This window comes from Myotis daubentonii, chromosome 1, assembly GCF_963259705.1.
Source record: "Myotis daubentonii chromosome 1, mMyoDau2.1, whole genome shotgun sequence".
NCBI lineage: Eukaryota > Metazoa > Chordata > Mammalia > Chiroptera > Vespertilionidae > Myotis > Myotis daubentonii.
This window is the reverse complement of record NC_081840.1, coordinates 203,510,405-203,532,456: the sequence shown is the minus strand read 5'-3', so window position 1 is coordinate 203,532,456 and position 22,052 is coordinate 203,510,405. Positions and strand designations below refer to the sequence as shown.

The 22,052-nt window shown below is 40.2% G+C and overlaps 1 protein-coding gene across 6 annotated transcripts in view; it reads right to left on the bottom strand.

The window, feature by feature from the left end:
* The window catches only part of TEC (tec protein tyrosine kinase), a 118,459-nt gene that overhangs the window by 6,690 nt on the left and 89,717 nt on the right, over positions 1-22,052 (bottom strand). For 2 of the 6 annotated variants that reach the window (XM_059671751.1, XM_059671752.1), the window contains 11 exons: positions 21,033-21,114; positions 20,219-20,347; positions 18,037-18,077; positions 16,791-16,966; positions 15,371-15,436; positions 9,725-9,779; positions 7,244-7,323; positions 5,594-5,727; positions 2,401-2,475; positions 1,275-1,446; positions 940-1,156 (listed from right to left, as the gene is read on the bottom strand). In XM_059671751.1, coding sequence (XP_059527734.1) covers positions 940-1,156; positions 1,275-1,446; positions 2,401-2,475; positions 5,594-5,727; positions 7,244-7,323; positions 9,725-9,779; positions 15,371-15,436; positions 16,791-16,966; positions 18,037-18,077; positions 20,219-20,347; positions 21,033-21,114 — 1,227 coding nt within the window. The remainder of the gene's footprint in view (positions 1-939; positions 1,157-1,274; positions 1,447-2,400; positions 2,476-5,593; positions 5,728-7,243; positions 7,324-9,724; positions 9,780-15,370; positions 15,437-16,790; positions 16,967-18,036; positions 18,078-20,218; positions 20,348-21,032; positions 21,115-22,052) is intronic. The other 4 variants (XM_059671754.1, XM_059671755.1, XM_059671753.1 and 1 more) reach the window with 3 other exon arrangements.

The following is a 22,052-nucleotide window of genomic DNA, read 5'->3' as shown; positions in this document are numbered from 1 at the left end:
CGCCCTGATTAGCCAATGAAAAGGGTAGCGGTCGTACGCCAATTACCATGTTTCTCTTTTATTAGTGTAGATATATGAAAGCCCAGCAACTGGAACAGCAGAATGACCAGAATGACTGGTTACTATGACGTGCACTGTGGCGGCCAACGGGCCCCATCTGGGCCCCGATCAGCCCAGCCCTCCCCCCGAATCTCCCACAGCCCCTTCCCCCAGCCATCCCCGTCCCCGATCGGGCCCCTTCACCTCAATCAAGGGTGGGGGCCGGCCGGCCAACCACCCACAGCTCCTCCCACTGGCTGGCCCCTCTCCCCCACCCGCCCCCCCACCCCAATCAGGGGCAGAGTCAGCCAGCCAACTGCCCATGGCCCCTGACCCTGGCCAGCCCCCCTCACCTCAATCAGGGGCGAGGCTGCCCAGCCAACCTCCCATGTCCCCTTCCTCATCCCCAGCCCAACCTTATCAGCCCCCATTGGGGCAGGCCAGTCGGACCCCACCCATGCATGAATTCGTGCACCAGGCCTCTAGTGCAGCGGTTCTCAACCTGTGGGTCGAATGACCCTTTCACAGGGGTCGCCTAAGACCATCGGAAAACACATATATAATTACATATTGTTTTTGTGATTAATCATTATGCTTTAATTATGTTCAATTTGAAACAATTAAATTGGGGTCACCACAACATGAGGAACTCTATTAAAGGGTCGCGGCATTAGGAAGGTTGAGAACCACTGCTCTAGTGTATTATATATATTAGATTTTAAAAAGATCTGTTAAAATTTCTGTTAAAATTATGGTACATTAAACTTGCCAAGTTTTAAAATAATAGTGAAATATTGTTGAGAACAAAAATTGGGTATTAACAGATCATTGCTCATTGGCGGACCCCACGTTACAAAGGAATTTGGACAATGAAGGGGAATCGGATAGTTTATAATTTACCAGATCTCTGTGGATGAAGCTGTTTCTCTCCAGGTACTCCATCCCTTCACACACATCTTGACACATGCTCAGCAGCACATCTCTACTAAAATGCCCTTGTCTCTGTCGGAGGAAATTCAGAAGGCAGCCCCTCTCCATGAACTCGGTGACGATGTAAATTGGCTTCTGCTGGGTGCATACACCATAAAGCTGCACTAACTTCGGGTGTGTCAGTTTCCTGGGAGGGAAGTCATGCGCACACACAGTTACTACAGGAAAAGAAACCATCAGGGCTCATGCTGGGGAGGGGACACTTTAATGCAAAAAGGGGAACCGGAAAGAACACAGTAACTTACATCATCACTTTAGCTTCTTCTATAAAATCTTCCTCACACATCGCGCCTTCCCGAATAGCTTTGATCGCTACTTTGTACTGAGCTCGCCACTTGCCAAGCCTCACCACTCCAAACAGTCCACTCCCCAGTTCCCTCATAAAGGTCAGCTCTGAAGGGTTGATCTCCCATTTTTCTGTGAGACAGATGGGGAAAATGATAAAATCTCATAAGAACACAGCACAAATCAGTGGGAAATAAAGAATTATAACCAATGTCCATCTCACAGTCACAGGATAATACCATGACTGGTGAGACAGAGCAAACTTGCAGCCTGCACTGAAACTGCACACGTGTCATGGACATGGACAACAGTGCGGTGACTGTCAGGGGGAGAGGGAGGCGGAGGAGAGTATAGGAGGATAAATGGTGATGGACAGAGGCTTGACTTGGAGTGTGCACACACAATACAGTGTGCAGAATCGTGCACCTGAAACCTGCACCTTTTGTTAACCAGTGTCACCCCGATAAAAAAAAAATAATTTAACCGCAAACGGTGGCTTTCCACCCTCCGAGGAAGATGTACCTCTTTCTAAGTTGTCACAATACAAGCAAAGTGGACTGAAGACGGCAAGACACTGCTGCATAAAAATAGGCTGATAATAACAGAGCTTGAAAGTTAAACCTTAAAAAAAAAACTCCTCCTTTACCACTCTTTCCCCTCTTATTTTTTTTGTTGTTTTGTCTTGTTTCCAATTCCAGCAAGTTTGGAAGTAATTTAACCTGCTGTTTAAAAGGTTTCTGCCGGAAGCAACGAAGACAATCAAGTGGAATGCCTTCTCTGTTACCACCATCCTTACTTTTCGGGGAGTAACCAACAAAGCCAGGGAAAGCCAGGAAAGGCTCTGATTCATGTAGATGTAAGATGGTGACTAATTTTCCATTGACAGACAGTTTTCTGCTGAATTATGACAATGATGAAAACAGAAAACCGAGGGTAACGACAGCTGTTCAGTATAATCATCTAAAAACCCAGACTACAACACTTCTAAAAACAGTTCCACGGTGTGGCATGCTAGATATCTAAACGGCCTTGTGATGGTGGCTTCTCTTCAGGGAAACCTTGCAGGGCAACGACCACACGAGTTACCGTAGCTGAATCCCGCAGTGGTGGGTGCCTTCTTCTCCTTCGCACTGACTGGGTACCGCAGCCTCGTGACAAGTCCTAGAAATCAAAGAAAGTGTTGCAGTCAACTTCGTTCAAAATCAATCTGCATGGTCAAGTGTGAAGCTAAAATCCATAAAATCCACTCATTTAGTCACTCAGGGCTCATCCTCTGTGTGTGCGTACAGCTCTGTGCCATATCCTGGCAAAAAATACAGAGAGGAAAGCAAGAAGGAAGAGGATGAGCCTACTGTCTGACAATGTCATACTTTTATGGAGCATGAAAAATCTGAATATATTCATACTTTTATGGAGCATGAAAAATCTGTATACTCACACTTTTATTCATTCAATAAACATTTTCTTTAAATACTACAGTGTTTATCAAGCACCATGCTAGCTATTCTCTTCTCAAACATTTTAAAGGATGTTAAAAGGTTTCTAACAATTATTATCAATTATTCTTTCATGTTATTTTTAAATATGCAATCTGTACTATGGATATTTAATAAAAATTGATTCTCTGGCCCGGCTGCTGTGGCTCAGTGGATTGAGCGTTGTCCCATGGACCAGGAGGTCCCCGGTTCAATTCCTGGCCAGGGCACATGACCAGGTTGTGGGCCCTATCCCCAGTAAGGGGCGTGCAGGAGGCAGACAGTCAATGTGTCTCTCTCATTGATGTTTCCATCTCTCTCCCTCTCCCTTCATCTCTGAAATCAATAAAAATATATTTTAAAAAAATAGATTACCCAGACATAACAATATTAGGAATCTTAGTATAAAAAAATCAGGCTCTAAAATATCAACAACTGATAATGCCAACTACCAGAAATCAATGAGGAACATTAAATCCTTTCATCTAAATTGCTGAAACACCAAATAAGAAGAAATGGCAGGTATCTCTCCTATAAACACCATTGTACACTGTATTTCCTCTATTACAGCATATCTCATACTAACTTAATATCGTTATATACTTCTCTACCTCCCCTGCCAGATAGTAAGATCTGAGAGAGACAGAAGATCTGGGAGAGACAGAATCAATGATTATCTAGTCCATTATAGTCTCCCTAGAACCTAGCACATTTCCCAGCACGCACTGACCAGTGATGGCGAACCTTCTGCGCTCGGCGTGTCAGCATTTTGAAAAACCCTAACTTAACTCTGGTGCCGTGTCACATATAGAAATTTTTTGATATTTGCAACCATAGGAAAACAAAGACTTATATTTTTGATATTTATTTTATATATTTAAATGCCATTTAACAAAGAAAAATCAACCAAAAAAATGAGTTCGTGTGCTACCTCTGACACGCGTGTCATAGGTTTGCCATCACTGCACTAGACACTTAATACATGTTCGTTAAATGAATGGAGATAATGGTTAAAGAAATAGTGTTATGTAAACACGGAAAATAACAGAATATGGGCTAAGAAAAGTCCTTTGGGAAATAAATTGATAGGAAATTCGTTCCTCAAATGTTCAACATTGAGTTACCATATGACCCAGCAAATCTATTGTACCAAAGGGAAATGAAAGATGTTTCCATGCCAAGACTTGTACACAAATATTCATTGCAGCATTATTCATAATAGCCAAAATGTGGAAACAAACCAAATGTTCATCAACCGATTAATGATAACAAAATGGAAAAACAAAGTCCACACAATGATTTACTACTCATCAATAAAAAGGAATGGAGTACTTATATAAACTACATCATAGACTAACATCAAAAACATTATGGTAAGTCAAAAAAGGTAGTCACAATAGAGCACCCATTGTATGATCCCATTTATATACAATATCTAAAAAAGGCAAATTTGTCGAGACACAAAGGAGATTAGTGGCTGCCTAGGGCTGGGCTGCTGAAAGGATACAAGACTTCTTTTGGGGTGATGGAAGTTTTTTTTTAGATTATGGTGAGAGTTGGCACAAGTCTGTAAATATATTAATGACCACTGAATTGTACACTGAAAGTGGTAAACTATGACACGTAAATTATATCTCAATAACTGTTCCAATCATTATCTGAGAAAAGTGAACAGAGTCACAAGTAGAAACAGACTTTGCAAAAGGTGCCTTCAATAAAATTTCAAAAGTTACTTTTTCATAAATTCGGTTAGACACTTGGCTATCCCTGCTCGGTTACATCTTTGAAGTCAAAGGCTAGAAATGTTTCCTGTATTACCCTGTGGAGCCTCAATGGGCATAAATGTGGTTTCGTAGTTGTTTCTGGTGTTTGGTTAGTTCTCACTCTGGGTGGTGAGTGTAGCAGAGATTCAGGAAGATGGAAACTCTATCTGGGACATGATTACTCTCGTCCTTGGAAGCCTATAGCCCAGGCCTAAACCCTGGGCTTGTCTGGCAGCTTCTGTGACAACTCTGACATGGACATATCTTGGATTTTACTGAAGAAAAGAAAAAGTCCAATGCCACTTTTAAAGATGGTATGGCAGGCTTCATGCAGGACCATTGTGATAGGGTTAGGGACCACTGCAGTGGGATTTGAGAGTCAGGGAGAGAGACTGGACTCACCCCAATACAACATGGGCAAGTGGGAATGTATATCCAGGAACAGGGTGGAGGTCAGTGGATGGAAAATCACTAAGAGAAACATGAGAGGTAAGGGAAGTGGGCAGTTCTGGCTAAACCAATCTAACAGGGTTCTGGTGGACGATGAGGAAGTTGATCAGATACTGAGGGTGATCAGACATCAGATATCGAGGGCAGGGGGTTCTGGTTCAACTGACTTAGCAGACCTCCTGCTAAAACTGGATTTTACAAAAAGCGCACAGATGGCCTAGGACAGCAGTTGCCAACCAGTGGTCCATGAGGTCCGAAAGGTTGGCGAGCACTGGCCTAGGAGTCTGACTACAGTCTGGTCAAGCAAAAAATCTTTGTCAGTACCAAGGATATAAACCCCAGAAATGTGACATTTACCATACACAATAAAAATAGCTCATGCCCTAAGGTCCAGACTGAGCTTTTTATGGGACTTGATATTATTTCTGATTTTTCTTTGCAGAGCACTTCCTTAATATGCAATAATTTTAAATCAATCAATCACATTCTGCAAGTAACTACAAAATACAACTGCTCAGGGAAGAACTCGTTGCAATGTCTGATCATTGGACCCTCTCCCTCTATTGAAATGGGTTCTAACAGCTCACCTACCTGCTGCATTGTGCCTATGATATTCAATTATCTCAGGAATGGAACCAAACGCGTGTTTTTCAGCCAGATAATACTTCTTGGGGGAGGTTGTTGTTTCCTTTATATGATAATGCCTGAAACCTGATGAGCCTTCTCTGCAACAAAAATCAAAATGTGTTAGAACCGAGGTGGAAGACTGTAACTTCACTCTGAAGACGTGTTCTGCCAGGTCACCACAGGGTCTGGACATATGGCCCCTCCTACTTGCTCCACAAATTTTATTCCTTCCCATGTCCACCTTAGCTTTGCTTTTCACATTAAAAGGCAGAAGTTTTTAAAGTGGTCACTGATAACATTCTTGGTACCTTGCCAGAGATTATAACAGAGAGCATTTACCAAATTTGTTTACCAGCAGTTAAAAGTCTTACAATAGCTATTAGCTGGCTACCACTGTCTGTCCCTGCTGTTGTAGTAAACTTGCAAATATTTAGAGGACTTACATCCTAAAAGTGAATAAACTAGACTTGTAAAAAATGTACAAAGATCTATTTTAGACATCTTTCTAGAACACAGAGCTTCTGAAGTCATCTCTTGCTAATAATCTTTCAAGATAACTCCTACTGCTCTTAAGATAAAGTTCAGACCCAGACGATGTGGCTCAGTGGTTGAGCTTCTACCTATGAACCAGGAAATCACAGTTCGATCCCCTGTCAGGGCACATGCCCAGGTTGCAGGCTCCATCCCCAGTAGGGAGTGTGCAGGAGGTGGCCAATCAATGACTCTTTCTCATCATTGATGTTTCTATCTCTCTCTCCGTCTTCTGTCCTCTCTGAAATCAATAGAAATATAATTTTTTTTTTTTAAAGATAAAGCTCAGACTCCTTGACACTGACATGACCTAACCTCACATGTATTTCTCAGGCTTCTCTCTCCTCTCTTCATCCTGTCCCCCTCATTCTACAACCCAGCTGCAATACACTCTCGTCAGTTCCTGGAACTCATCCTATCCCTCCCTGCCCCCCAGTTCTGGGCCCAGACGGTTACCTGATTCTGAAACATTCTTTGCCCTCCCTCCAATTTTCGCCACCTCACCCGTCATGTCTCAGCTTGAATGTCACTCGACAAACATCAATAACTAACTCAGAGGTGCCTGGGCTATGTACCCCATTTTCCCCATCCACCCCCCAGCACACAAACATTGCCCTCCTAACATAGCGCTTATTCGTACACTATCCTGACTGACTATTTGCTTTTCTGAAGCAAATTTGCCCACTAAGCTATTGGAGGGCAGGGTCTGTCTACTTTGCTCACTGTGGTATCTGTAGTGCTTAACACAGTGCTCAGTAATTATTTGTTTAACGTTGCTAACATTTCTATAGCCATTCTCAACAAATTTATATATATATATATATATATATATATATATATGTAATATACATACATATATAATTTATATGTGTGTATATATAATGTATATATCATATATATATATATATAAAACTATGAAGCAAATTATTGAAATATCAATATAAAATATAGTACAGACTTTAAAAATCAAGTTCAGGTTTTCTTTTTAATGTTGAAAATTAGGAATCCATACGAACCATAGAGGAACTTCATACCAAAACTATAAATTTAAAAAAGAGAGAGAGAGAGAGTAGGATTACTTACCCTCCAAACTTTGTGTAAAGGGAGACTGTGTACATGCCGGGTTGACTGGAATCCCTTACCATAAAACCGCCTTCTTTATCCTGAAATACAGGTGAAGAGAATTGTTTCAGTTCATTAACACATATCCATGCCATGGAGAAGAGTCAAGAAGCCAGTCTTGAACAAATATTAGCCTTTACCTAGAAAATCTGCTTTGGAGAAGCACAGCTTCCCAGGAGGGTTCCTCCATATGACTTTCCACGAGATTAAAGAATGCACACTCACAATTCCCCCCACCCACAAATCACACACACAGGATGAGAAATTTCAAAAAGATCATCCCTCAGGGCCCTTTCAGAACTAACAGACAAGATTCTGCAACTCCTGTAAGACTTGGACACGAGGGGGGGTGGGGGGGTACATTTACTGAAAAATGTATTTCTTAATGATTGGTTTTCATTTCATACATTTTTTAATATCTGCTAAGGTTTTGATCCTGACCCAATATCCTCTTCTATCCAAATAGCATTTTTTTTCTGTAAATATCTCAGTGCTCTTTACAAACATGTTTTTAAAAAATCCCAAATCCCCCTGGAAATCAATGTTAAATATCATTCTTTACAAAAGGAGAGATGGAGGCACAAGTGACAAGCAGAGAAAACCAAAAGGCAGAAGCAACAATAAGTGACTAAAGGATAAATCCTCAAGACAAAGAGCAAGAGAGACAATGGAGTTAAATAAAACCCCACAAATAAATCTGATAAGAACAATTAGGGACAATGATATAATATTTTATTGGTAAACAGAATAGTAGCTACCATATGTTTATTGAGAATTTACTCCATTTTAATATGTTCTAATCTGTGGATTTACTTAATCCTCAAAACAGTCCTATGAGGTAGTTACTACTGCTATCCCTGATTTACTTTGCAGGAAAGGAAATGGGCACAGAAAAGTTAGAAAATTTGCTCTAGGTCACACAGCTAATAAGTAGCAGACCCAGGATTTGAACCCCAGGTCTTCTAGCTACCCACTCCCCTAGAGTTGCCGCCAATTGTGGGGTCACCAGGGAGGCATGTAAGAATCCTGCAGGGAAATCACATGGTTATGTGTCATGTGTCATTTGAATCAAGCAAAGTCACCTGCTATTTCTCTCTCAACATAAACTACAGAAACAATTGTCCAACAAAACCTTGACTGGTGGTGAGAAGCAGGAAATAAGATGAGAAAGCATGAGTTTAAAAGACTGAAAACCATTCATAAATGGAACAGCTGGATAAAAAATGCAGAGAACTGTAGAGGTCACCTGCTAATCTAACTCCTCACCTAACAGAGGAGAAATAGGCTAGAAAAGTCACAGACTTGGGTCACCTTACTTATTATTAGCCCATTATAGTTTCCTGGACACTACATTGTATCCTTTCATGTTAATCCTTTTTAAAGTGTAAGAATTTCAGCACATTTATGTCTAAAGGCAACTAAATACTTTATTAAAACCTAATTTCTAAAAGGTATCATGTACTTTAACTAAGGGAAAGTGGGTCTCTGACTCCGTCTTGTCCAAGCCTGCCCGTTCCCATGGCCTCAGGCTAGTAGCTCTGCTTGGCTGCATATGGACATGCTAATCACTAGAAGAATTCTGCTAGCCCCTGAGTTTTACAAAAACAGCCCCTCCCATTTCCCCTTCCCTTGACATAAAAGAAGCCTGAACTCTCTACTTTCTTAGGGTGGATTTCAGGGGTGGTCTCCCATCTTCTCAGTTGGCACCTTTGGGTCAATAAAGCTTTCCTTACTCCAAAGTCTGAGGTTTTGAGTTTTGGTCTTTCAAAGTATCAGGCACACAGTCAGGACCAATAACATACTATTGATATCAATTGTTTTAAAACAAATAACTTCAAGCAAAAAGGAAAAAACACATTTTAGCACCAAAGCAAACAATAAATCGGTAAGAGAGTAAAGAAAATGTTACCCATCTATAGCTATTACCTACCGTTATGGGTTTAACCTATTGTTAAAAGCTTGTTGGAGTCCTAACCCTCAGGACTTTAGGATGTGACCTTATTTGGAGACTTACAGAAGGAATCAAGTTAAAAAGAGGTCATGTAGGGCGGGCCCTACTCCAAATGACTGGAGTCCTTATTGAGGAGAAATGGCGACACAGAGACAGGCATACACAGGGTGAGAAGCAGAGAGGCCTGACCAGCTCCTTCCCTCAGGGCCCCCAGAAGGAGCCAACCCTGCTGGCACCTTGATTCCAGACTCCTCACCTCTGGAACGTGAAACAAGACATTTCTACTGTTGAAGCCACTCGGTCTGTGGGACTTTGTTACAGCGGCCCCAGGAAACTAGCACACCAGTGTTCACTATTAAATGATTAAGAAAACAAAACCCTGTACTTACAGTATTTTTTAGGCTTTAGGAACAGAGGTACATGAAATGACTGGATTCATTACAATTAACTGGTGCTGAAACCAAAACCGTGAAACAAGTATAAACACTTACTTCACTCCTGAGGAGTAGTTCAGCTTTGCTTCTATTCATATTTCTGCAATACCATCTGAACAGAAAAAAGAAACATCTAAGACCTCAGGTTCCTTAAATTTTTTCTTATTCTTTTTATCTTAGCAAGGTAATATCTCTCATTTATTACAAATACAATAAATAAGATCAAGACATCACTCATAATCTCAGTAATACAGACAACCACTAGCAACATTTAATGTATATGCTTCCAGACATTTTCTACACACATTTTTATGAAAGTGGGATCAAATTATACTTGTTATATCATAATCTAAATTTTTCATATAACTGCATGACTGACATCTTTGCAAAACAATATAGCTCTATGTATCATGGTATGGGTGTGCCATAATTTACTTAGGCTATTCTTCCTTATTTAACATAAAAATCATTTCCAATTTTTCACTATTATAATAATAGCAAGAACAAATTTTCCTCCACAGACTCAAACATGCAGGAAATGTCACTTTACATTATTGTCTTGAATTCAATTAAATCTTATCCCAAGCCCCCATCTCACCAATAGTCAATAGATTTTTATCTCAAGTCATTATGGAGGCTTCCCCATTGAATTTCAGGAAGAGTCGAAAGAAACAGAGCAAAACAGAAGAGCAGGCTTCCTGGGTCCTCCAGACTCACTGGTTCTGGCCCTGGAGGTGACCGAGGCTCTACTGTAGGAATCCGCCATGACAAAACAGTGGAGCCTGCCCTCCTGCCCGGTCCTGCACCACTCCGTGCCATAGCCCCAAGTGCCTGCTGATCTGTTACTCATTAGCCCTTGGGAAGTCTTTCCTGAGGAAAGATGGATACTGCCATTGCCAACGTCATCCTCAGAGGTGCTCCACTCTCTCTGCTGCCCCACCCCAACCTCTCCATGAGATTTCAGTTGACCCTTGAACAACAGGGACTAGGAGTGCTGACACACACACCCACCTTCCCATCCCAGAAGTCAAAAATTCTAGTATAACTTTTGACTGCTCCAAAACTTTACTAATAGCCCACTGTTGATCAGAAGCCTACAGAACAGTCAATTCATATGTATTGTATATATTATACTAGAGGCCTGGTGCATGAAATTCGTGCACTGGGAGTGGTGGGGGGGGTCCCCTCAACCTGGCCTGCATCCTCTTACAGTCCGGGAGCCCTCGGGGGAGCGAGCCTAAGCTGTCAGTCCAACATCCTTAGCACTGCTGCGGAGGCAGGAGAGGCTCCTGCCACTGCCGCTGCACTCGCCAGCCGTGAGCCTGGCTTCTGGCTGAGCAGCACTCCCCCTGTGGGAGCTCACTGACCACCAGGGGGCAGCTCCTGTGTTGAGTTTCTGCCCCCTAGTGGTCAGTGCACATCATAGCAACCGGTTGTTCCATCGTTTGGTCAATTTGCATATTAGCCTTTTATTATATAGGATACTGCATTCATACAATAAAGTAAGCAGGAGAAAAGAAAAATGTTACTCAGAAAACCATAAGCAAGAGAAAATACATTAACAGTATTTAGTGTAAAAAAAATCCATGCAGAAGTGGACCTGCGCAGTTCAAACCTATGTTGTTCAAGGATCCACTGCATAAGCAAGGAGGCCAAAGAGCATGAGCTCAGTTTTTTTTAGGCCTTTCGTTTTAAACTTGACTTTTTTTTATTTGTATTCAATGCCCTTCCGTGGGCAGAAAACCCTCTACCAAGGTCATATTTCCTGAGGTTCCAATATTATGAAATAAGGTTGTCCCCTCTGGACATCTGAATTTTCCACTACTGTGTCAGCCTTTTATTAAAGGGCCAGCACCTATTTGGGGCTTAGCAAATACCCCAAGTCAAGCAAACACAAAGGCCTTCCCAGATGAAGGAAGGTAAAAATGCAAAGAACAAAATACAATACAAGATCTTTTTTGGCCGGGATTCTTTTATGTGGCTGTAGAAGCCAAACACGAATTACAAGCTGACTGTTATATTTCATCGGGAGCCTGAGGTGATTACTCAGGTCTCTACATTATGGGCACTGAGATCTCACTGCTGAGGACCCCACTCTATGAACTGAGCCCAAGTTCAACAAAATTGCAGTTCTGATCAATCAACTTCTGAATGCAATTAAGAAATATAATAACTGAGAAGAGAATGGATTCTTTCCCCAAAGCTTTTCCATTGATACAAGAAACACTGTCAGATGCCAAAAGCAGTCACAAAAATTAATGAAGGGAAGGTAACTGGAGCTCTCATTATGCATTATAAATCAGCAAAAGGATTGAAAAAAAAAATCTCTCCATTAGTAACAGAAGATCCAACCTCACATCTTCACAGCGAGAGTAAGCAATGGTGGGTTCGTCTCACATTTCAGATTCAAGAATTCAGTGAGGCTGAGGTGTGGCTCTCAAGAGGAAATTAGATATAAGTTACTCAGAGAAAGAAAGAGGTCCTTTCCTCACCCAGGGTATTCAAGCTCCCGGGAAGGGATAAAGGAAATAAGGAACGGCATTGCTGTTCTGAGGGGTTATTTTTATGGCATCTGCAGATTCCCCAGAAAGGCCATGTTCCCTCCCTAGGATATCAACTCAGAGTTTTAAGGATGTGATGAAGGAAGGAGAAAAGGAAGGAGTGATGAACACACAAACAGATGAATCAACTAGTGGTGAGTATTTCCTAGCAATTCTTTATGGCTTCTCTCCCTCTTCTCCGATACGTACCACCAGGCAATAGTGACTCTGCTGAACCTGCCCTGTCAGAAAGAGCTATACACACAGGGGTATAGCGTGAAGGAGCCCGCATGGTGGGAGAGAATATTGCCACGCAGATGCCAGCCCGCGTAAAGCTTGCACACGCCTGTCACAGAAATGCCTCTGTTGGGGGGTTTTAGTTCCCCTTGGTGAAGGAACTACACAGCTAAAAAGCAAGCCCAGGATTTGCAAATAACTTGCCATTCCATTCTTAGATATCACAACCCCAATGTGAATGACGTTTGCAGATTGGCTAGTCACTTCAAAACACCCCAGAGGAACAAGATGTTATAGTGGTGTTGGATCCTACACAGAAAGCACTGTGGGTTGGGTAAATTATAAAAAGAAAACAGGTATAAATGAAGAAAAAAAATAGAAAACAACCAACGAACCAGCTACCGATCTTTGCCAGTTCTTAATTTGGCCCTTGCCACCTATGCCACCAACTCAAAGCCTTACTCTAGACTTTTTCTTGTTTAAGGGCCCTTTCATTTTTGTCACCTTCTTCCTTTAACATCTTTCCATTAAGAACATCTTATTGACCATCACTATGAACCCACTTTCTTTCCTGCAGCCGCTCCTCTGAGCATTTCCTCCCCAAATCGTTACCTGGTGTGGAGGTCAGAACTGGGTTACTGGGAGCCCTGACTAGGATTCCGACAGGCCCAGGAGCCTCAGGTCCACAACCCTGAGTCCAGCCCAGTGGACAGGGTGTTGCCTGGGCAGCTCCTTTGCCCAAACAAACAGCAGAACTCTTGATTTAACAGCTGCCAACAGGCGTTTTAACCTTGCGGACGTTTAAGAGTGGAAAGACAGCGGGAGAAGAAGGGGAACTCTGACTGTCACATTAAGAACAGGTTCCCCCTTTTCATCCAGCAGGCGTGGCACAGTGCCATGTGGAATCCCTGACCTCTGGCACATGGCCGAGGGGACTCCCACGCCGAGACCTTACACAAGTTCACTTAGTCACACAGAGGAGGAGGAGGGCCCCTCAGAGGAGAGAACATTTCCACGCTAAGCTATACCCCAAAACTCACGGTACTGAATCACAAACTTCATAAAATCCTTATCTGTAATTCCGTGAGTCATAAGGGAGTCCTCACATTTTGGGGGGTTATCTGGTTGTCAAGTACACCCCTCTCCTCAAGGTCCCAAACCTAGCCAGCAGCAGGGCCAGCCCTTGTGACTAGGTTCAGAGCCCCTCCTAAAACTCCATGATGCTAGTCTTGAATTCAAAATTTCGTGGCATGTTTTAAAGAAAGCATTACTTCAGAAAAGTTAATGTGTTGGATAAAGATACCCACCCCTCCAAAACCTCAACAGTCCATGTAGAGCATTATTTCACAGAAGACAGTCCTTGACCTGTGAGTTCTCGATCACTTTAAAATCAGGTCCAAGTTTTCCCTTTTAGTATCTTCTCTAATTCTAAGGATTTGGCTATACTTTTCTAAAATATTTTTAATATGTTTTATTGATTTTAGAGAGAGAGAAGGGGAGAGGGAAAGATAGAAACATCGATGAGAGAGAAAACATTGATTGGCTGCCTCCTGCATCCCTCTACTGAGGATGGAGCCCGCAACCCGGGCATGTGCCCTGACCAGGAATTGAACCAGCAACTTCCTGGGGCATGAGATGATGTTCAACCAACTGAGCCATACCGGCCGAGCTCCAAAAATATTAAGAATAGAAATACTATTTTTATTTATATATTTTTATTCCATCGCCTACTTATAAACAACCTTGAGGGATCATACCACTAAATGCTGTCACTTTTGAACCTATTCATCCTTTTCTAGATCTTTAAGGTATACTCATGTTATAAGAAGTGACACGGACAGAGGAAACAGCTTTTCATTGTTGTTATTGTTGGTGGTGGTGTTTTTAAAGAAGTAAATGGAAACATCAGTCCATTTCCTTAGTATAACCACAAAAGAGTGTTTGTTATATATGAGCCTCTCATTAAAACCTGGCCATGCACGGCTAGTGGGCATATGAGTAGTATGCCCATTGCTTTCTTTGTAAAGTAATCTGACTGCATGCACTAGGGGTGTTAGCCAGTTCATAACTAGCCATTAGCCCAGTACATTGATTTTCAGAGATCTGGTTTAAGACAGTAAGCAGGAAGAGGGTTATCTCAGTTATTTTTACATATAAAGATGCCTATACAAACATACTGCCACAGAAATAAGAAAATGATTATATAAATTATTGCACATCCATATGCCACATGCCTGGCTATAGCCCCTAGGCCTAACACAGTACCTGATACATGCGAAGGTCTCAGGAAATATTTGATAAATTTATGACAAAGAAATATAATGCAGTTATAAAAGTGTTTCTGAAGAATATTTAATGGCATGAGGAAATAGATTCATAATGTTCTATTAAGTGGAATAAACACAATATAAAACAGTTATCTATAGCATGATTCTATTTTTTAAAAGATTGGAGAAAAATATGCTAATGTTGACAGATCAATTCTATTTTATTTATGAGTAATTTTTCTTACTAACTTTTTAATATTTTCAAACAATTTTAAAACAATAGTCATATATTATTATACTTAGAAAAAAATAATCAAACATGTTTTTTAAAGGCCACTCTGAGAAACTATATTCTGATTTCTTGAATGACTGAACAATGATCTTGCATTTCAAAGTCAGTTAACGTGTGATTTGTTTAAAATAAATTCAATTGTATTGCTTGTTTGAAACCATTTATACATAGTACCTTCAGATAAAGTGTATTATAGAAACGAATTCTCTCAGCACCTTTTACAACCTAGACAACTAAGTTAAGCATATGTTAGTGCCACCTTCTAAAGATAATGAAAGATATCCATTAGCCTCCACAATTCCTTACATAATTAGGAAATGAAAACACTTTCTGGTTCTCCACATTGACAAAATAAACATTTACTTACTCATATTGATCTAAGTTGTTTGATTTCTTTCCTGTTACATAATTACTTGGGATATATCCTTCACTCCTAGAAAGAAGAAAAATAGTTTAGGTAAACTGATATTATCTTACTAAGAGGTTATTAAAGGAAAGATTATTGCCTTCTTAAAATAATTAAAGTATAATATTGCCTAAAGCTTATAAGAAAGACTAGCTGACCCCTGATAAGTCGATATAGCGATAGCATTTAATGCTTTACAAAGTCCCTCCTCATTTGATCCTCACAATGATTCTGAAGTAGGCAGGCATTCTGTACCTACTTTCTGGTGGGGAAACCAAGGCTTAGAAAGATTAAGAGCCTTTCTCAAGGTCCCACACCAGGAAGAGGGTTATCTCCGTTATTTTTACATATTACGATGCCCACACAAAGCCAGCAACAGGGCCAGCACTTGATCTCGTCTCTGAACTTGTGGCTAGGTTCAGGGCCCTTCCCAATATTCCATGATGCTGGTCTTGAATTCAAAACTTCTTGGGAGGTTTTAAAGAAACCATTACTTCAGAAAAGTTAAAGTGTTGGGTAAAAATACCCACCATTCCAATACCTCATGTAGAACATTATTTCATAGAAGGTAGTCCTTGACCTTTTACATCAGTATTATCTGGAGTGCTTGTCAAGGAGGCAAATTCTTGGGTCATACCCCAAGAGATCTGAATTGAGAAGGTCTATGTGAGGCCAAGAAATCTTTGATCTTTACCCCATATGATTTTTATGCACATTACAGTTTAAGAAGAATTCATAATAGGTGGAATATTGGTAGAAGCCAAGATTCTCCACATGAGAAAGAAGAGATACATGTATAACATTTAAAACTTGAGTGAAAACCTTGCAATCTTCACTCTGAATTTGAACTAATAGTAAGAACTCATAATATATTCACACAACGTGTGTATGTGTAGCTCTATTACACTGAGAAAGACCTAGAATCAATGACAATCCAGTAGCAGTTAGAATCCCAGCACCCCAACTACTGTCTTCAGATATTATTTCTTGCTAAGAGAAGCTAGCACATGCCTGGCTGTGCAAATATTTTATACATACAGTCACATACATATAGATTCTCTCTCTTTCTCTTTTACTTACCTCAGGGGGTAAAAACATAAAAATGTAGTTTTTCTCAAGATCAAAATAATCCAATTAAACATATCATGGATGAGAAAGAGACCAGTGTAATGTATTCTAATTTCTGGAAAGAAGTGGTTGATCCATTCACAGTTATTGCATCACTGATAAGAATACACTGCGTTACTGCAAAGTAATAATGTGTACTTTCTCGTATGGCCAGCGGAACCAGTCTCCTTCCATGGGAGTTATACATTATCCTCTTCTCAGCACTTAACCCCCACCACCCACCGTGTGTCACACACAGAGAGGGAATACTTACCCATATTTATCTCTTGCTCTCCACCAATGAACATCATTCTTTTCTAATATGATATACTCTTGGCCTCTCTCTAACCTGAGATCATGTGCTTCTGTCGCTTGGAAGTCATACATAGCTACAACTATTTCTTCACTATTATCCTCTTCTTCAGGTGGAATTGGTGGGGGAGGCCTTCGCTAAGAAAAAGAGAGAACGTGTGAAATCTTAGTCTTCCATCTGTGTGCAGTAAAACACCGAGTGATTCACACATCACCACAGGATAAAGCGGAACCCTCGAGTCCACCTCCTATCATCTGGGGAACCCGCCCATAAATCTGATGCTACTGGACCTCTCATGGGGTTCAGAATATAGGACAGGAGTAAACACTATCTTTAAACTTTAAGAGGCTTCTCCTCAGGGGCAGGGGCAGCTTTCCAGGGAGAAGAAAGGCTGATATGAGTAGAAACCAGAAAAGGGAGACCCGCCGCTCAAACGGCCTGCAATGGGGAAACACACCATGGAGTGGAGACTTTTATCTGGTCTCCTCCCACTCAAAGGAATTTACATCTGTCTTCCTGTGTGCAAGACACACACTTAGTACCTATTTATTCTTAACACATAATTCCCCATTTACAACTGAGGAAACAAGGTTTTAAGTAACCCACTCGAGGTCACTCCTATCAGATTTACGTTGGATCAGGCCCTGTCTGGGTCCAGCATACCTGTGCTTCCCACCATATCCCACTCTTCAAAGGTGTGTCACTAAATCCGCACAGTCACTCCTGTGCCATAAGACTGCGGTTTTAAGACTAAAATATTCCTGTGAAGTCCCACACCTCTTACAAAATTCTCTTTTTTAAAACATATTTTTTTTATTTATTTCAAAGTGGAAGGGAGAGGGAGAGAGAAACATCAATGATGCAAGAGAATCATTGATTGGCTGCCTCCTGCACACACCCTGACTGGGTGGGAATCAAACCCTGACCTCCTGGTTCATAGGTTGACGCTCAACCCCCGAGCCACACCGGCTGGGCCTCTTACACAATTCTTGAAGCCAAACTACAAGCAAAATGCCAGATGATAGCAGGGGCCCCAATGACAATATCTGATACGATTAATACTATTTGACACCCCCAAAATCAAATAAGCTAGAGCATATCTGTTTCTGATATGATGGGGCTTGGCGTGGGGGCATACAGCATCACCTGAATGAATATAAACACACTCAATAAACTGCAAGTGCTTCCAAAGTTAAAGGCCACCTACCTTCTTTGTTTCTGGTGCTGGAGGTAGTACTTTTCTTATACCTGAAAATGATAACAACGAAAGTAGGTCCACATGCCATCTACCAATGATTGATCATTTTAAGGAAAAGTGAAAATGAACACATGGGCAACAATTCCACTCTGACTCTCTCACTATGGTGCATGTTGCTTGTATTAATATTTGCAACAGAATTTTAACATGCTGTTCAAGTTGGTTTGTATTTCTGTCTTTCTGAACAGGCTGTAAAGGCCATAGGGATTGGGACCTTGTTTAGTCTTTGTAAACAAGTGGATTATATTAAACTAAAAATCTTCTACTAAGCAAAGGAAACAGTCAACAAAATGAAAAGGCAGCCTACGGAAGGGGAGAAAATAAAGGATAAATATAATAAGGATAAATTTAATAAAGGATAAATTTATAAAATATACAAGGAACTCATACAACTCAATAGCAATAATAATAATAATAACAATCAAAAGTGGGCGAAAGAGCTGAAGACATTTTTCCAAAGAAAACATACAAATAGCCAACAGGTATATAAAAAGATGCTCAACATCACTAGTCTTTAGGGAAATGCAAATCAAAACTACAATGATATAACACCTCACAGCTATTATAAGGGCTGTTATAAAAAACACCAGGGATAAATGCTGGTGAGGACATGGAGAAAAGGGAGCCCTCGTGCACTGCTGTTGGGAATGTCAACTGGTACAGTCAGTATGGAGGTTTCTCAAGAAAACAAAAATAGTTCTACCGTATGACCCAGCAATACCACTTCTGGGTACATACACAAAGGAAATAAAATCAATACCTCGAAAAGATATTTGCACTCCCATGCTCACTGCAGCATTATTCACAATATCCAAGGTATAGAAACAACATAAGTGTGTTGAAAATGTGATATACAAGGTGTCCCAAAAACATAAATATACACTGTAACAGCTGGTAGCTCAATTGATGTTTCATTCTTTTCAGCCAGACTAAGCTTTGAACAAAGGAATTTCACTCTAAGATGCTACTGGAAGTTTGAAAATGCAGCTGAAGTACAAACACTGCCTTTATATTTATTCAAAGTGTCCCCAAAATGTATATACAGTTTAACACCTAATAACTCACTTAATTTTCACTCTTTTTCAAGTTTAACTGATTTGAAATAATGGGTGAACCGGACTAAGCTTTGAACAAAGAAAATTTATCCACTAGACTTTTTTTTTTAATGGGGACACATAAAAGATAACATTTATAGTCAAAACTGGCAATAGTTAACGAATTGAGGGTGCACATATACCAAAGAAAATAATTCCTGATGTTTGTGATTCCACTGCTTTGCATTATCAGCAGTGCCCGGACCAGGACGGTCATCAGTTTGAAAACAGGCATTGACAAAAAAAAGTATTGATTTCTGTAGATTCTTTCAAATTTTGAAAATGAACTGTATGTTAACAAACACTGACTTTATAATCATTCAAAGTGTGTACACATTTTTGGGGGATACTCCATAGGTGTCACCCATTTGGCATCAGTTATATGTGGAATCTTAAAAAAAAAAAGTCAAAACTCATAGAAAAGTGAGCTGTGAGTAGGAAAACAGAGATGTTAGTAAAAGGGTACAACCTTTCAATTGTAAGATGAACAAGGTCTGAGGATCTCATGTATACCATGGTGACAGAATTGATAACTCTGTAGTGTTTAAGTGAAATTGACTAAGCGAGTATAACTTAAATGTTCTCACTCATACACAAAAAAGGGTAAACGTGAGGTAATGGATGTGTTAACTCAATGGGAGGAATCCTTTCACAACACGTAAGTTTATCAAATCATCACACTGTATCCTTTAAATATATTACAATTTTATATGTCAATTATACCTCAATAAAGTTGAAAAAAAAGGTGATGATGGTGCCATACTAGGCTCACATTTTTAATAGTCATTTTTAGCAGGCTTCCACACTGTGATAAAAGAACCCACAAATTGATTCGACATTTTGATTCCATGAAATGGTCCCACTACTAACTAAATATAAATTATTTTTACAAGTAAACCTGCCCAATATTTACGCTGTGCTAGAAAGTGCAAAGGCCATAGTGAACCAACCTCATCGAAATCATGTCACTTTCTCACTCCACCAATAATATGTACATCCTGAGCACAATATAATCATAGAACAAAACGAATACTTACTACTCTCAAAAAGACTGTATTTTTCACATCCAGGTGCTAGCTTTTCAGTTTGTCTGCAACACTGATAACTCCCATCTGCCCAAAATTTAGGATGATATTTAATCATAATATTATTGTTGTTCTTTATTTCTGCAATTCATAAACACATTAAATGATTAGTGAAATAAGGCAGAGATGATGATATCTCTTTAGTAACAGTCAATCATTCTTTATTTCTCAGATTCCATATTTATTATGAGAACTCCCTCATAACATCATCCAACCCAGCATTCAGAAAAATCTATATGGTTCTCTTTTGCCTTTTTTTTTTTTTTTTTTTTTTTTGTGAAGCACCCTTGTTAGCAGAAGTAATCTGGGCTACACTGTAATGGATAAGCAAAGAAGTCAGCCCACCACCATTCTGTTTTACAGAAGAAGCAATGAGGGTCATATGGGACAAACCACTCATTTAAATACTTTAAGCAAAATCAGTTCATCCACACCGAATGTTGACTACATTGTCAATGTCTTAGAAAATATCAAATCCCATTATCATAAAAGCCGAGTGCTTTATCGGCTTTAAATATAACATGCACTAAGTAAAAGCATGCTTTTCTTAGAAACTATGTATATGCCACTGGAAGGAATCAGAGTATAAAAAAAGAAGTTATCTTCAATATGTATCACTTAGGTAACAGAATGTCCTTGGAGAAATACTTTTTGTATAGTAAAAGATTATAAATGCAAGATGCATTAGCTGTGTTTCTATTTTAGTGATAATAATGGTCTGTCCTAAAATTATATACAGATTAATATTTCATTGTAGGAGTTTTACCTTCTTTCAACTTCTTCACCCACTGGTCCCTGCTTTGTGCACTAGGTGCAAAAATGTAAAGTGTGTTAGCATCATGAACAACCTAAAATAAAAGATAAGACAGAGTCGGTGAGAAATACTCAGACACAGCACTTTGTCTAGCACGGAGCCCTTGGTACCACAGACACTGATAAATGATTCTGAAATAAGTGAATAAAAGTCAGTTACTTTGGATCCAAAGAACCTAGATTCCTGCCTCACAAAATGCATCTATTTCTTCACGTCTACTTCGAGTAGGATACACATTTTGCAAAGGTCTGTGCTTTATAGAAGAAAAAGTTATAGAGGCCAGGATGCTTCAGTAATCTGGTTATTTCCTGTGACCTAATTCACTAAAGCTCCTTAGGTAAACTTGGTGTAACAGGGATGATTCTAATCCAGTATTTTTCTGAATATTATTTACTGGTAGATAAATGGACTACTCCTGAGGCATCACTCCTATACTTTCTTTTTGCCACTAGAAATAACTGCAGTAGCTAACTATTAAGCACTGACTATTCTAACTCTTTGCTAAGTGCTTTACACACCTTAACTCAAGGATTCCTACCATCAAGGTATCAGTATTTTTTAGATGAAGAGACTAAGGCCTATCCATGGACTCTTCACTCCTGTATAACACCAGGAGGCACCATTCACACAGAATGCACTGCAAGTGGTACCCATAATGTTGTGCTCCTTAACTTGCCTGTCATCATTTGCCAGGTATTCCAGAAAGCCACGATCCTGATTCCAAAGCCCAAACTTCCAACCAGTGTCTCTTTCAGAGGTAACTTCTATCAAACAACTAAATAGTCTTATTACTCATGCTTTTAGTATCCTATATAATAAGAGCTAATATGCTAATTAGACCAAACAGCAGAACAACCATTTTGTAAAGCCAACGACCTTCTGGGTGAAGCCGGGGATGCGGGGGCCCAGGCAGCTGGGGCTGCGAGGGCCAAGCCCCTCGCACGAATTTTGTGCATCAGGCCTCTAGTTAAT